The sequence below is a fragment of the Mytilus edulis genome, chromosome 4 (genome assembly GCF_963676685.1).
Source record: "Mytilus edulis chromosome 4, xbMytEdul2.2, whole genome shotgun sequence".
In the NCBI taxonomy this organism is placed as follows: domain Eukaryota; kingdom Metazoa; phylum Mollusca; class Bivalvia; order Mytilida; family Mytilidae; genus Mytilus; species Mytilus edulis.
The window spans coordinates 1,005,289-1,022,198 of NC_092347.1; the positions used below are offsets into that span (position 1 = coordinate 1,005,289).

General features: G+C 33.3%; 1 protein-coding gene across 4 annotated transcripts in view; it reads left to right on the forward strand.

Annotated features, from left to right (window-relative positions):
• Window positions 1-964: 964 nt before the first annotated feature.
• The window catches only part of LOC139518714 (AP-3 complex subunit beta-2-like), a 62,901-nt gene continuing 46,955 nt past the window's right edge, over window positions 965-16,910 (forward strand). For 2 of the 4 annotated variants that reach the window (XR_011663437.1, XM_071310193.1), the window contains exons 1-6: window positions 965-1,168; window positions 1,813-1,888; window positions 9,713-9,787; window positions 11,270-11,365; window positions 12,219-12,379; window positions 12,937-13,003. Coding sequence is in view for 3 of the 4 variants with exons in the window: in XM_071310193.1 (XP_071166294.1) it covers window positions 1,059-1,168; window positions 1,813-1,888; window positions 9,713-9,787; window positions 11,270-11,365; window positions 12,219-12,379; window positions 12,937-13,003 (585 nt within the window). In the remaining variant the exon portion in view is untranslated. The remainder of the gene's footprint in view (window positions 1,169-1,812; window positions 1,889-9,712; window positions 9,788-11,269; window positions 11,366-12,218; window positions 12,380-12,936; window positions 13,004-16,910) is intronic. The other 2 variants (XM_071310191.1, XM_071310192.1) reach the window with 1 other exon arrangement.

The following is a 16,910-nucleotide window of genomic DNA, read 5'->3' on the forward strand; positions in this document are numbered from 1 at the left end:
TCCATCTTTGATTTTGAAATACCGGAAAACAATCGTTCTAGATCTTTAATAAAATTTGCAAACTTTGAGAATAGTAGCTAGGTAATTCATGTGTAAGAAGTTTCTTTTCAATAAAGAAAATGACATGTTTAAGCATATTCAATCTAATTAAAAACCGATCTCTCATCGCTCCTGTTTCTGATATGTCGCGTCATATCAGAAACAGGAGCGATGAGAGATCGGTTTTTAATTAGATTGAAGCATATTAGAGGTTGTATTTTACAACAACAAAAAACCGATTACTTTTGTTTGTTTCATTTTTTTCCCCAATTTTGCCGTATAAGGGGAGGCAACTCAAACGTGAGGGCAGATAATTCAGATAACGTATAACGAACAAGTTGCCGTTATGCAACTTAAACTTAAGTGTGAATGCGTGCGGTTGTGCTGTGTTGTTGCATTGATACATTTCACTCGTACACGGACGACAAATGCAAAGTATACTCTTTAACAGGGTTACCCTAAAATCTACTGGTAGCGTGATTAAACTGTTAAAGGAATCCTGGTTACATAAATGAAAAAATAGATCCTATAGTAGTCTGAACGAAGTCTTGCAAGTAAACATAAACACAAAGAAGATTAAAAGTTCAATACTGTATTATTTAAAATCCAAAGTAACAGTTTAATACAATTTACAATATATAAACTGCAGGACTACCATTTGAAACTCTAAATCCACTATCTTATGAACTAAGACTCTATAATATCATGAATATGTATAACACTTATAGTAGTCTCATCTTATGGAAAACGTGAATTAAGATTTAAATATGAATTGTAATATTTAATCTTCAAATTCTTAGTTATATATGATTTGTGTATCTAAAATTTAATCTCCAAAATTTTAAAGATTAAAATTGTTTATCTAATTAATATGTGGGTTATCGATGGTGCGCTTCTTTCATTTCGACCGTTTCTACCTTCGGTCATTGTCATTACCGGAAGTTGATTTTGCAGGGACGTAACTTCCGATAATTATCAATCACAAGATTCTGAAAGACCGGCACAGAAAATACCACAAAATGAGTGGTGGTTACGCAAATGAGAAGCCTCCGTCCTCTACTGGAAGCGCTGAAGGAGATCTTACCGCGGATCCAGCAAGTAGTGGATTCTTTAATACTGACTTTAAACGGTAAATGGGTAACTCAACGACAACAATATTGACTCTTGTCCGAGCTTATTTGCTCTGACGTCCAACGGCTGTTTTATCAGACAAGCTGGGGCTATGGGTCGTCAGTGTTCGTACCAATTCAATAAGTGGATATTTTCCAGTCCAAAAATTATGGATGCTCTGCTTCTTTGCTTCTGGAAACGACTGACGGCCTGAGGATCAACAAATTATATATTGGTTGTGTGAGCTAATTAGCGAAAAGACGAATAATTTAGTGACAAGTGTCAAGCACAATTATTAGATAGATTTTAAGTTCCCTTAAGTTTTCTATTATAACACTTGCATATCACATCTACACATTATTCAAACATGCATTTATTCATAACATTCATACATGTCATAAATCATGTACATGTGTATCCGTGCACCTACATGTAAGACTGATGTCTTCACTTTATTAAGAGGATAAAACCCTTAAGAATATGTAATGTGTGTCCAAAATTGGGAAACACCTGTTTAGAGAGTTCTTTAAAAATCTGGTGATTTCGCACATGCCTTTTAAAAATAGTTTATATGTTGTCCTGACAGCAATTATACCATGTTTACTCAATGTTATATTGACATGATTGATTTTTTATAATAACATTGAATGGTATTTTTTACAGACATGAAGATTTAAAGACAATGTTAGACAGTAATAGAGATAACCAAAAACTAGAAGCCATGAAAAGAATTGTAGGGGTCAGTATTACTTTTATTATAAACAAACTATATATCTGTATCTCTGTATCTGTATGTTACACAGTGCAGGATCCGATTGCGGATATACATGATATATGCACACTGGAAGGAGAGCGGGTTGGTTAGTCCAACCGTTGGAGGGCAGCCGTGAATCCCTCAACTGTCTTTTGACATGCAATTTCCTCTTCAAGATGGTTCCACTCTACTATCAGTCAGGGGTACTACTTGTACAAGTGTATTTTATTTACTTGAAGAAGTAAAAAAAAATATACACATATAAGTAAATAAATAATGTTTGAATAATCTCCCCTTAATTTTCTAAAAAATTTACTTGTATAAGTAAATTTTTCTTACAATCTCACAAAAATCCTCAAGTTTTGAGATGTAAAATCATGCCTTTAATGATTTTTCCCAGGTTTGCTCAAATTTTTTCATTAAAGTTCAATGTTTCATCTCATTAATTCATCAAAGAAACTGATTGAGCAAAGATCTTGTATATTTGCGCAAGGCCTTCAAAAATTGCTCCTTTGGGGCTTGTTAATGAGCAGTGTTATGAAGATGACAGACAAATGAGATTTTCATTGTCCACGAAATTACACTTAAATGATTAGTAAAGACATCTGTAAAGGGTACACAATTTAAAATTCTATTAGAGCAAAGAAATCTTAAGAATTCAAGAAAAGAAGAAAGGATGATTTTTTTACTTACACAAGTAAAAAATTCTGAATGCCTAAGGGACATAACTTTGCCAATTTTTTTTTTACCTATACAAGTAAATAAAATTCACTTGTATAAGTATCATACAAATTTACTTATATGTGTATATTTTTTTTTACTTCTTCAAGTAAATAAAATACACTTGTACAAGTAGTACCCCTGACTGACTATTGTTTTGGGGAAAAAAAGAGTTCTTTCGAATGTCTGTTTTGCAGTCTATTAATTTGTACGATCTGCTATTTCTGGTTTCTTGTCTTTCCACGATGTTTGTGTATTGAAATTCACTAAAGTTTTTTGCCTTGGCTCGGCGCTTGTTTCTTGGCCTCCATTTGACTTAAGTGGTGCTACTCCTATATTATCTTGCTTCTTTGCTTCATATAGTTCCGGAATGGTTTAGAACCATTCTTTTCAAAACCTGCATTGATGATGTCATTAATATAGTTCCATTCTGCTTTTCTAAATTGGCATTTGCAGTCTTTTTGGAATTGTTTATATTCTTTGTAGCTTCCAGTTTTTAGTGCATGTTTGTGCAACCTTGCTTTCCTTTTTAGCATTTTGCTGTTTAACCATGGGATAGAGTGCTTTTTCTTTATCATTTAAGATGGTACATTGGTGTCAATTGTTGCCTGTACTCCGTTCTTGAAGGTTTGCCAGGTTTTATCTATTGGCATATCTTGTATATGATTATAGATGTCCTTTGTTATCATATTTATGTCCGTTTTAATCTGATCCCAGTTTGCTTTCCCAAACATGTATCGTTTCTGTGGGCGTTGTTTACAATGGTATGGTTTTATCAATGAGTCTGTAACGACGATATCATGGTCTGAAATTCCTGGTGCATTTTCCAGTTGATTTGATAAGGGACGGGTTGTTTGTGAATACCAGATCCAACAGATTTCCCTCTCTTGTTGGTTTGACATGTATTTGGACAAGGCTCTGTTCAATAGATAGGTCCATAAGTGCTTGTTGTACTTCTTTGTCTGATGCTCCTGTTTTTATTTCCATATTTATCCATTCGATGTCTGGGCAGTTGAAATCTCCAGCAATAATGATGTGTTTTGGTTTTCCTGTAGTTAACTTTTCTAGTGATAGTTTAAGATTTGTTCATGTTTCTGTGAGGAATGTAATATGATGCAATGAACAGATCTTTGCTGTTTTTCAATTTAATTTTAGACCATTCAATTTCGCAGATTTTAAAGTTCTCTGGGAAGACTTCAGCTGATTTAATGGCATCTTTCTTCATTGGTTTACCTGGTTTGAGCTAGGATTCAGTTCCACATATGATGTCTGGTTTGATGTAATGTATGGAAGCTGATAGTTCGTCTTTTTTGTCAATGATACTGTGGCACTTTACCGTCATAATACGTAGGTTACCTTTTGGTGGTAATTTAAGGACATTTGAAATGGTGGAGTTTGTACTTTGTGTAAGGTTACTGCTTCTTTTGCTGTTTCTACTGTGTCTATTTCCAATGGATTTTGGGCTACTATTAGCACCTGGTTGAAGACTGATGTATTTAAGGAGCTATCTATTGAAAAGTAGGTTCTTGAGAGTGGTGAGAACATATTAGTTGTATATAGTTCAAAGCTGTGGTAGGTAAACGAGTCCACATTTATGGATTCACATTTGCAGCACATCCACTGCACATTTTATCTGTGTAGTAGTTCATAGTCATGACTACAAAGTTCAATGCATGATCTGTGATGCCAAATATTACAATCATCACAGCATACAGTACGCCCAGAGAGTTTGTAATCGCGAACTTTTATCACCGATTTCCGAGTGTAGCGGTGTGACACCGCGAATCACGGATTCTACTCCCAATTTCCTCCAAAGATTATCTCCCAACACCGCGTGGCTGTTAATTGGTTTATTGCCCATCGGATGAACTGAAAATTAATGACGCGTGACAACATAATCGGATTAGCCAGATTTATTACCTTTGTACATTTAATCGATCTTGATTGCACCTGTGTGCTTTAAAATACGTTATTTAAATGTCCATTCATTGTCAGATAAAAGTGTGACATTTTTATTTAAAATAAGATAATTATTCTTGTATGTATATGCCCATGTCATTGTCATATTAAATAAAACGTAAAAACGTATAAAAATACGAATAAAACACTTATTTAGTATTTTCATTATAGTCCGATCAGGTCATAATTTTTGTTTTTTCAACAAAGTTTCAACAAAGATGATTTTACCACAATTAGAACCTTTTATGACCTACTCAGTGAATATCCGGTTCATTAATAGTTCAATATTATATAATTAATATCAACTGGCTTAAAACAAAATGTTGTTTTTACGGTAATTTGTCCAATCTAAATCAAACCCTAGAGTTAATTTATCGGACCAACAAGTGAACTCTGTTACTTTCAATTTATTATGAAATGTAAAATATTATGTTTACTACCTCGGTAGATTACCGACTTGAAATATTTGAATTTAAAAAAGAAACTGTAAAGTGACAAATAGTTTTGTATGCAATGTGGCAGCCCTATATTCATAAATACTGAGATAATTCCCCGCCCAGACACAACACAATAATCACAACCTTATTTAATTATATGAAGAAATAAAATCATGTGTTTTTTATCTGTTATGATCTGTTATTGATCTTTTATTATTTAAAATAAAATTGGATTGGCGCAATCCGTATTTTACTGCTGTAAAAAGTCCTCGGCGAAATATAAAAAGAAGTATTTCAACAATTTATACTATAGAATATTAAAATGAAATTATATCGTACAAGAAAGAAATATGTAAAAAAAAATGTGGATCGGATTTTTACGATCGACACATTTTCACAGAGGATCTCTACCAACGCCCATCAGGAACTGAACGACATGCATCCTGTTTTCATCTACCATTAATGTATAGTGTTGACTATGGAAGTATAAATAATGTCCAGGTTTATGTCCTCTGTTGACTGACAAACGTATAAATAAAAGGCTGATGTTCGTTTATTCAGAAAAGGAATAAAATTTAGAATCCGGTTAATCAATTGTAAAAGGACCTAGCTTCTAGAGCCTCAATCTTAACGCACACAAATGTCAATCATTACATGAATTTTCCCACGGTTATCCAGAAAGGTCACCTGAGTTTACCGTTACATGATACTATTTCCCGCCAAATAAAAATCTCGTGGACAAAATTGATGTCACTATTTTTAGCATTCAATATTGTGAGCGAAGTCAAGTTCAAGTTCAACCACGCACTGTTGATCACTGAGATGCGTGTCGTCTTCCCACGGCAATTAATTGTTTTAAAAATATTTAAAGATAACTGTTCTAAATACAACACAAAGGTTTACATTCATTGTGCGTAAATGAATATTATGCAACGACGAGTTGATGCAGCTATCTATAGAAGTATTCCTGTTGTAGCCGAAATGTATTATATCCTAAAGTAATGCTAATCGTGAAGAGAAAATGCCGTAGACTTATTAAGCATAACGAATGGTGAATAGTATTTTCTTTTTTACTTGCATATACAAGTTTTAAGACACGTAATTTTCTTTAAACTCACTGCTCACATTTTATACCTTCAGCGTTAGTTTCCGTTTATTTTCACGCAAGTATGTCTCTTTTCGTAAGTTATATCAATTACCGATAAATAAAAAACGAGGTCATAATCAAGTATAGAATTTTTTTATAAAACTTTAATGCAATTGAAAGCATTAAGGTTTATGTACCCTTCTGTAGCCATTTTTGTACGAACTTTTCAAACCTCAATTGTATCAAAACTAAAGATATAATAAATAATAGAGATAGGTCATTTAGTACATGTTCCAAGGGGAAACTTGATGCAAAGCATTATTTTTTACTGTTCCATTGCATTTGATAGAAAAAGAGGACTTTGTGTCAAATAAATCAAGATTTTTATAGAAAATCCACAGCCTTTAATACAGAGATTTTTGTTATAAAATTTGAAACATAAATTACTCACCTTATTTTCTATGATGTGCTAGTGTTTATTTTTTACAAAAAGTTCTAAGTAACCTGTAAATTCCAAAACACCTCGTGCTGAGTCACTAAAGTCGAGCGCACCCTAAAAGGTGTACTTGATTTTGGCCATATTTATACTTGTCTTAACCAATAACTACATTTATAAACTTGTTTTAAGGAAATCAATGCTAGCACTGCATGCAATAATACTATATCTATCAGTCATCAAATTGCCAAATATGAGAGTACAAGGATAAAGGCTGTGGATTTTCTATAAAAATCTTGATTTATTTGCCACAAAGTCCTCTTTTTCTATTAAATGCAATGGAACAGTAAAAAATAATGCTTTGCATCAAGTTTTACCTTGGAATATGTACAAAATGGCCTATCTCTATTATTTATTACATCTGTAGTTTTGATACAATTGAAGTTTGAAAAGTTCGTACAAAAATGGCTACAGAAGGGTACATAAACCTTAACAACAACGTTTTGGATTTGAAAACTTTTATTTTGTAATCGTAAAATGGAAATGGCGTAGAATAATTAGCATAACAGATAAGGAATAATATTTTCTTTTTTACTTGTAGTATAAAAAACTTTGAGACGTGTAATTTTTCTTTAAACTGCCCTCATTTATTCAGCGTTAGTCTCCGTTTATTGTTGCACAATTATATCTCTTTCAGTAAATTAAATATTTATTTACTGATAAAAAAACGGAAGTCAAAATCAAATATAGTTGTTTAAAAACTTGATTAAAATGTACAGAGTAATTGAAAGAATTAACAACAACGTTTTGCTTTTTATTTTAATCTTTCATTTGTTTCAAGCAATCAGATATAACCTGATAATCAATAGACAGGAAATACAATTGTTTAATTACATTAGAAATCTCACATACCTTGACTGTCGCGTGCCGGCATAGATCAGACGGATTAGGGCAATTAATTACCTGGTGTCACACCGCGTCACACCAGACTGGGAGAGATGTCGCTAATACAATAAACAAAAGGTAGCGGATTTACGCGGAAGTCGGAGGGAATACTCCCAAATTTCTCCGAGAATTTTGGGAGGGATGTCGGAGTTTCCTGGTGTTACACCAGGAAAAATATCGGAGTATGGAGTTTGGGATTACAAACTCCTTGGGCGTACTGTACACCTTCGCACGACCATGTGACAGGTCTGTTACACAAACCACAAGGATTTACTGTGATGTTTCTATTTTGAGGGCCAGGATTTTGTTGGATGTCTCCTGCTATTCTACTAGATTTAGTAAACATTTAATCTGTGAATTGTTTTTATCAGCTTTAGTCATAATTGATCTTTTCAGATGTTTTGTCCATGTCTGTGTATAGATGTATAGGGGTGACAGATTTGGTTTCCATACATTAGATTTATGTGAGCATGTTGGATGTGTGCTCTTGTATAGGGTCGCCAATAAAATTATTAAGACTAATAGTGTTTTCATTTTAAAGTTCTTTCCTTTGTTGTTTTGCACGGGTTCAGTTTAGCGTGGATAAGCATACACTGACTGATGAGTAAGTTGTTCCTTTGACTTTGGATTCAGTTAAGTGAGGAAGGCCCACACTGACTGGTAAGTTAACTTCTGTATATGTTGCAATTTATGGTGACAGTTTAGTGTGGATATGCCCACACTGACTGAAAAAGGTTTATTGCCAGCAGTCCAAGTACATATGTTCAGCTATTTTTCTTAGCCAAGCTTTTGATAGTAAGCTAATGGGATGTACACTGTCTTTATATAGATTATAGTTGTAGTAGCATCTATGTTTGATGTCCCTATGGTCGCCTACTTTAAACTTTGATTTCTTATGTAAGTCAACAGAGAATATGGTTGATGTTGAGTTCAGAGATTGGTTTAATTTCCTGATTTCCCCTGTAGTATATTTGGTTTAGTAATTCCTTGTCTTGACTGATTTCTCCTGTAGTATATTTGGTTTAGTTATTCCTTGTCTTGACTGATTTCCCCTGTAGTATATTTGGTTTAGTAATTCCTTGTCTTGACTGATTTCCCCTGTAGTATATTTGGTTTAGTGATTCCTTGTCTTGACTGATTTCCCCTGTAGTATATTTGGTTTAGTAATTCCTTGTCTTGACTGATTTCCCCTGTAGTATATTTGGTTTAGTAATTCCTTGTCTTGAACAACAAAATTTGTGTTGTCCTTATTGTAAACAGAAATGGAATATACTGGTACCTCTAATAATGTTATTTTACAGTTTGGCTTTAACTATGTCAATGATTTCTATGTACCCTCATGATTTCTTCAGTGCTATCTGTACTCCAACTTGTGAGAGATATTTTTCCTCCTTTGTCTTTGGATGTTAAGTTGCATGTACCTAGCCAGATATATATTATTAGTTACATAGTGTGCTAGTGACCTAATAAGGTATAATATAGGGTCAGTAAATATTTTGTCAAAGTGGTATGTTGGGATTGTTGACACAGGAGTGTAATTAGCACTCCATTATCTTGTTGTGAATCCTATTTAATTTTTAAAATTTAAATTAAATCAGTTGGATTGATGACTTTGGTACTGGCTAGTCAAGATTTTTTGATTGAGAAAATTTTTAGTCAAGAAAATGTCAACAAAGATGGCGGGTAATTTGAAACCAAAATTTCTTGGTCAGGTAGTTACAGTTTTCTCATGTATTTATTTCAGGAAAAGTTAATAAATACTGGTGTTGAAAACGTGTGTTTGCGTTCCTGTATACGTACTACACTTTTTAGTCAAATCGGCTTGATTTAAATTGATGAAAACTTCTTTTTCTCTCCTTCCAGGCGTAATCACTTCTTCTACTTTGTGCATGCGCTCTCATGTAGCTAGAGGTCATTGAATTTTTAAATATTTTAAGTTAACCGGTTGCACTGTACCTACATGTATCCTCAAATGAATTATGGTGGAGAATTCTACAAAGATCAATTAGTATATTGGATGATCAAAGATGGATAATATAACTAGGTGAAACGGATTATAATGGCATATCTTATAAGCAATATGTTGTTACATTTGTACTTTAAACATTGTTAAAATATAGAATAAGTTTTCATTAAGTCTAATTTAAGTTTATATAATTTACTTCTTTATATGCTACATTTTGCTTTACAATGTTTTCAATGTTAAATTGGATAATATTTTGTAGATGGTTGCCAAAGGGAAAGATGCCTCTGACTTGTTTCCAGCTGTGGTTAAGAATGTAGTTTGTAAAAATCTGGAGGTAATGTATTCATATGGTCAGACATTTACTTTATCCATAGAACAATATACTGAAACATTTTAGAACATGTAGAATGGAACAAAAGTCAAGAAAATTATGCATGATTGCATCAATCCCATCCATCCATCTGTACACTACATAAAAATAATAGTTAGATTTCCAGGATATATTTTATGATGTCACTGTGATAGTGGAGGGGACATTAAGTTTTACCCTTGTCTGTACTTCTGTATGTACATCTCAAATTAGTTTACGTTCTCTAACTTATGTTTGCATCAAGCAAAGTTATGAAATAGGGCTTTACTTTCAATGTTCTTGAAATATGTCCCTTTATAAAAAATTCTAAATTTGATGTATATATAAAAAAGAAGATGTGGTATGATGGCCAATAAGACAAATATCCACCACAAGAGACCAAAGGACTCAGAAATTTACACCTGTGGGTGATTATAGAGCTTTCAACAATGAACAAAGCCCATACTGCATAGTTAGCTTTAGAAGGTCTTGAAATAACAAATGTAAAACAATTCAAATAAGAAGACTAATGGCCTGAATAATGTACACAAAAAAAAATGAACGAAAAACAAATATGAAACACAGCAACAAACAACATCCAATGAATTACAGGCTCCTGATTTGTCCTGGTTTGGGACAGGCATATATCAGTATATATACAGAATGTAACAGGGTTAAACATGATAGGGGGATCCCAACCCTCCCCTAACCTAGGACAGAGATATAACAGTACCACATAACAATGAACTATAAAAATCAGTTAAAAAAGGCTTAACTCATCAGATGGATACAAATGGAAATACGTTTAACAAAATCATGTAGATTTGACTACTAATAATAACATATAAAGGAACAGGACGTTAAAAGGGGGAAATAATATAACCATCAACGAAAACTTGTATAATTTACGGGATTGATGTCTGTTTTGATTTAAAACTTCGATTGAAAACCATGAAAACAGTCCTGGTTGTTATAATTTTGAATTAGATGAAATATTTACGGTTTACAAATACAAAATAGTTTATTGGCACAAAACTATTACAATAATTGGCAACACAATATATTGTTAAAAATCGTCTTTATTCATTTTCAAGTTATAAAAAAAATCCCATATTCATGATATTTAATTTTAATCTTAATTCTATCTCTTTGAATACAAAACAATATTTTACATTTATCTATCCTCCATAAATACTAATATATCTGTACAGGTAAAATTTAATTCTAATCAAGCTGGCAGGTTAATATCACAGCAAGTGTTTATTACCCTGGGACAACTGTCTGACCAGTTTGACATCTAGACGGATTAAGACATCCATAAAAAAATAAGTCTCTACCCGTACTGTAGGTACTTGTACATCCCAACAACAAAAAGCTGTTTCCCATGTACATATTCCTCATTTATTCAGAATAATTTAAAGTTTCATTTTAGATTATTAATTTAAAATGAAATATATACAATTTTAGGTAAAGAAGTTGGTTTACGTCTATCTGACCAGATATGCAGAAGAACAACAAGATTTGGCTTTATTATCAATAAGTACATTCCAAAGAGCTTTGAAGGTACGGTTACTTTTAAAGAGCATTGATTTGATTTTTGATTTTTTGTGTTTTAACACCACTTTTAAGCACATCATTTAGGGTATTTTTCGTGGTGGCCAGTTTTATTGGTGGAGGAAGCTTGAGTGCCCGGAGAAATCCACTGACCTTCCTTAGGAAAACTGACATTCCTAGTCAATTAAGATTGGAGTCAAGTGCACCCGCAAGAGCGGGGTTTGAACTCACAGCCTCAGTGTTGACTTGCTAGTTATTACAGTAGTAACCACTTAGACCACTCGGCCACCGTGGCCCCTTAAAGAGCAATGAAGGTATGGTTACTTTTAAAGAGCAATGAAGGTATGATTACCTTTAAAGAGCATTTAACAATGTTTAAGGTATGATAACATTGAACAAAGACCATTGACGGTATGGTTACCTTTAACGAGCATTTAACAATGTTTAAGGTATGATAACATTGAACAAAGACCAATGAAGGTATAACAAACAATTAAACATCACTGACTTATAATGATTGGGAGAAAGGCTTCATTTAACCAAAAGACAAAATCTACCACACAATTATGATACTTTAAAAAAAAAAAATGTGGGATGGGGGGTTAAAAAAAATAGGGATGTGGGGAGGTTGTCGATTTGCAACAGCAGAGTGTAGTGCACAAAAGCCAAAAAATGAATATAAATTAAAATCACACAACCAATTGAAGTTTTTTAACTACAGTTATTCTGTTAAATCTTCATGGTTGGACCTCTTCAGATGTATCTAGTTTTTTAGGGGGAGGGGGGTACATAAGCATGCATTTGACGAGGAGCAGTGCTAATATTTTGTGATCTCTAGTTAACATTACCATAAATATTGTAGGATCCTAACCAGCTGATCAGAGCGAGTGCACTGAGAGTGTTGTCAAGTATCCGTGTACCTATGATTTCACCTATCATGATGCTGGCTATAAAGGAAGCTGTCAATGACATGTCACCCTATGTCAGGAAAACAGCAGCTCATGGCATTCCTAAACTATACAGGTATATCAATATCATATATATAACTGGGATGATATGTCACCCTATGTCAGGAAAACAGCAGCTCATGGCATTCCTTAATTATACAGGTATACAAGGTTTAAGCTAGGATTTTAGAGAGCTTAAGTCACATTTGGGGTAACATCAAGGGACCAAGCTAAGGGTGTATATTACTAGCTATACCTGCTTGTTTGACTCTGAAGGACAAGGTATGCACATCTTCTATTTATATATATATGTATTAGGCATGATTTGATGAGAAATACTGAAATTAAAAAATAGAACTGTCTCAGTGTCTGGGGGATTTCAATTTGTTCACATGACTAAACTATTACATTGTACAAAGAAACTACAAATTGTGTTGTTTGAGAAATGTAAAAATTGAAATGCATACAGACTGATTTTACTAGGGAAAATAATTATGATGGTCAATTTGAATTTTGAGTTTTATTTATATTAATTAACGGATTAATACTTACACATCCGATGGCAATAAGCAGATTACTTGTAATCATTAATTATTCCAAACTCTTACAGGTGATGTCCATTTTATTTTTCAGTCTTGATCCAGAGAACAAAGAACAGCTTGTTGAAGTCATTGAAAAACTTTTAGCTGATAAGACTACGGTAGGTTGTATTAGTGTATGTAAAAATGACCTTAGATTTGGACATCCAGACTCAGGTGCTTAAGGGGGCTCCATTTTTAGCTCACCTGGCCCATAGGGCCAAGTGAGCTTTTCTCATCACTTTGCGTCCGTCGTCCAGCATCGTCTGTTAACTTTTACAAAAATCTTCTCCTCTGAAACTACTGGGCCAAATTAAACCAAACTTGGCCACAATCATCATTGGGGTATCTAGTTTTAAAAATGTGTCCGGTGACCTGGCCAACCAACCAAGATGGCTGCAATGGCTAAAAATAGAACATAGCGGTAAAATGCAGTTTTTGGCTGATAACTCAAAAACCAAAGCACCAAGATCTATCTGCCCTGAAATTTTCAGATGAATCGGACAACCCGTTGTTGGGTTGCTGCCCCTGAATTGGTAATTTTAGGGAAATTTTTCTGTTTTTGGTTATTATCTTGAATATTATTATACCCCCGCTTTAAAAAAGGGGGGGTATACTGTTTTACCTCTGTCTGTCAGTCCGTCCGTCCGTCCATCAGTCTGTCCATCAGTCCGTCCGTCAGTCAGTCCGTCCCATGAAACTTTCGTCACATTTTTCTCAGGAACTACACATCCACCCTTTCTGTAATTTGGTATCAACATTTATATATGTCAGCCATACCGTGTGATGCGTTTTCAGATTCATCACTTGACAACTTCCTGTTTACCGAACACTTGTCTGATTTTACACATGATAGCCAAGTTGAAAATTTTCGTCACATTTTTCTCAGGAACTACAATACAAGGATTTCTGAAATTTGGTTTCAGGATTTATATAAGTCAGCTATACCGTGTGATGCGTTTTCAGATTCATCACTCGACAACTTCCTGTTTACCGAACACTTGTATGATTTTACACATGATAACCAAGTTAAAAATTTTTGTCACATTTTTCTCAGGAACTACAATACAAGGATTTCTGAAATTTGGTTTCAGGATTTATATAAGTCAGCTATACCGTGTGATGCGTTTTCAGATTCATCACTCGACTACTTCCTGTTTACCGAAAAAAATTGTATGATTTTACACATGATAACCAAGTTAAAAATTTTCACTACAATACAAGGATTTCTGAAATTTGGTTTCAGGATTTATATAAGTCAGCTATACCGTGTGATGCGTTTTCAGATTCATCACTCGACAACTTCCTGTTTACCGAACACTTGTATGATTTTACACATGATAACCAAGTTAAAAATTTTCGTCACATTTTTCTCAGGAACTACAATACAAGGATTTCTGAAATTTGGTTTCAGGATTTATATAAGTCAGCTATACCGTGTGATGCGTTTTCAGATTCATCACTTGACTGCTTCCTGTTTACCGAAAACACTTGTATGATTTTACACATGATAACCAAGTTAAAAATTTTCGTCACATTTTTCTCAGGAACTACAATACAAGGATTTCTGAAATTTGGTTTCAGGATTTATATAAGTCAGCTATACCGTGTGATGCGTTTTCAGATTCATCACTCGACTACTTCCTGTTTACCGAAAACACTTGTATGATTTTACACATGATAACCAAGTTAAAAATTTTCAACACATTTTTCTCAGGAACTACAATACAAGGATTTCTGAAATTTGGTTTCAGGATTTTTATAAGTCAGCTATACCGTGTGATGCGTTTTCAGATTCATCACTCGACAACTTCCTGTTTACCGAACACTTGCATATTTTTACACTATTAATATTATCCACTTGCGGCGGGGGTATCATCAGTGAGCAGTAGCTCGCAGTTTCACTTGTCATAGATAGAGATAAACTGTAAACAGCAATAATGTTTAGCAAAATAAGATTTACAATAAGTCAACTTGACCGAAATGGTCAATTGACCCTTTTAGGAGTTATGGCCCTTTATAGTCAATTTTGAACCATTTTTCGTAAATCTCAGTAATCTTTTACAAAATCTTCTCCTCTGAAACTACTGGGCCAAATTAATCCAAACTTGGCCACAATCATCTTTGGGGTATCTAGTTTAAAAAATGTGTGGCTTGACCCGGCCAACCAACCAAGATGGTCACCATGGCTAAAAATAGAACATAGGGCTTAAATGCAGTTTTTGGCTTATAACTCAAAAACCAAAGCATTTAGAGCAAATCTGACATTGGGAAAGTTGTTTATCAGGTCAACATCTATCTGCCCTGAAATTTCAGATGAATCAGACAACCCGTTGTTGGGTTGCTGCCCCTGAATTGGTAATTTAAGGGAAATTTTGCTGTTTTTGGTTATTATCTTGAATACTATTATAGATAGAGATAAACTGTAAACAGCAATAATGTTCAACAAAGTAAGATTTACAAATAAGTCAACATGACCAAAATGGTCAGTTGACCACTTAAGGAGTTATTGCCCTTTATAGTCAATTTTGAACCATTTTTCATAAATCTCAGTATTCTTTTACAAAAATCTTCTCTGAAACTACTGGGCCAAATAATCCAAACTTGGCCACAATCATCTTTGGGGTATTTAGTTTAAAAAATGTGTCCGGTGACCTGGCCAACCAACCAAGATGGCCACCATGGCTAAAAATAGAACATAGGGGTAAAATGCAGTTTTTGGCTTATAACTCAAAAACCAACGCATTTAGAGCAAATCTGATGAGGTAAAATTGTTTATCAGGTCAAAATCTATCTGCCCTGAAATTTTCAGATGAATCAGACAACCTGTTGTTGGGTTGCTGCCCCTGAATTGGTAATTTTAGGGATTTTTTTCTGTTTTTGGTTATTATCTTGAATATTATTATAGATAGAGATAAACTGTATACAGCAATAATGTACAGCAAAGTAAGACCTAAAAATAAGTCACCTTGGTCAATTGACCCCCTAAGGAGTTATGGTCCTTTATAGTCAATTTTTAACAATTTTCATAAAATTTGTAAATTTTTACTAACATTTTCCACTGAAACTACTGGGCCAAGTTCATTATAGATAGAAATAATTGTTAGCAGCAAGAATGTTCAGTAAAGTAAGATGTACAAACACATCACCATCACCAAAACATAATTTTGTCATGAATCCATCTGCGTCCTTTGTTTAATATTCACATAGACCAAAGTGAGCGACACATGCTCTAAACTTTTTTAAATATAGGATTTCGCTGTTTTTGTTTCTATAAATGAACTTTATCATATACTTAATGGAAAAATGAAATAAAAAAATGATGTCACTGTCCATTTAAGCTCACAATCTGCCTTTGAAAGAAGCATGAATTTTTGTTCATGGACTATTTTTCTGTTGAACTAATTGATGAATAGAGGTAATATCGAAATAAAAAAAAGAACTAACTTACAGAAATCACTTAAATTTTAAAATTAAATTTGAAAAAAAATAATAAAAAAATATAGGTCACTTATGATTCATAAAAGATATTTCAAGTCCAATGCCAAAAAATAGCATTTTTGCAGAAAAGGAAGATAATTTGGAGCTTTTTTATTGACGTAATCATTTTCTAAGTCATCTGGGGCCAAAACAAATTGATTTTTTTGGTTGATTTTTGATAATAGCTAATAGATATAGCGTAATGAATAAAATTTGTTATAAAAAAAAAATGTTGGAAATTTTGCTGAAATTTTTGTACCCTCGAGCCTCCTTAATTGGACAATGGTATATGTAAAAATTACCTTAGATTCATTTAGAACAGATTAAATTTATGAAAATGAAAATGTGCATTAAATTAATTGAAATACTTCTATTGGAATACATATTTAATTGCTGTAATCTAATTTCAATATTTGTGATACCATTTCTAACTATTTCAGGGTTTAAAAAAACAAGTTTATATTGGATTCTTTGAAAGTACTTTTTTATTGAAGCCCAACCAATATTGAAGCGTTTTTAAGTAATCCAGCATCCTACCAAAAAATATAA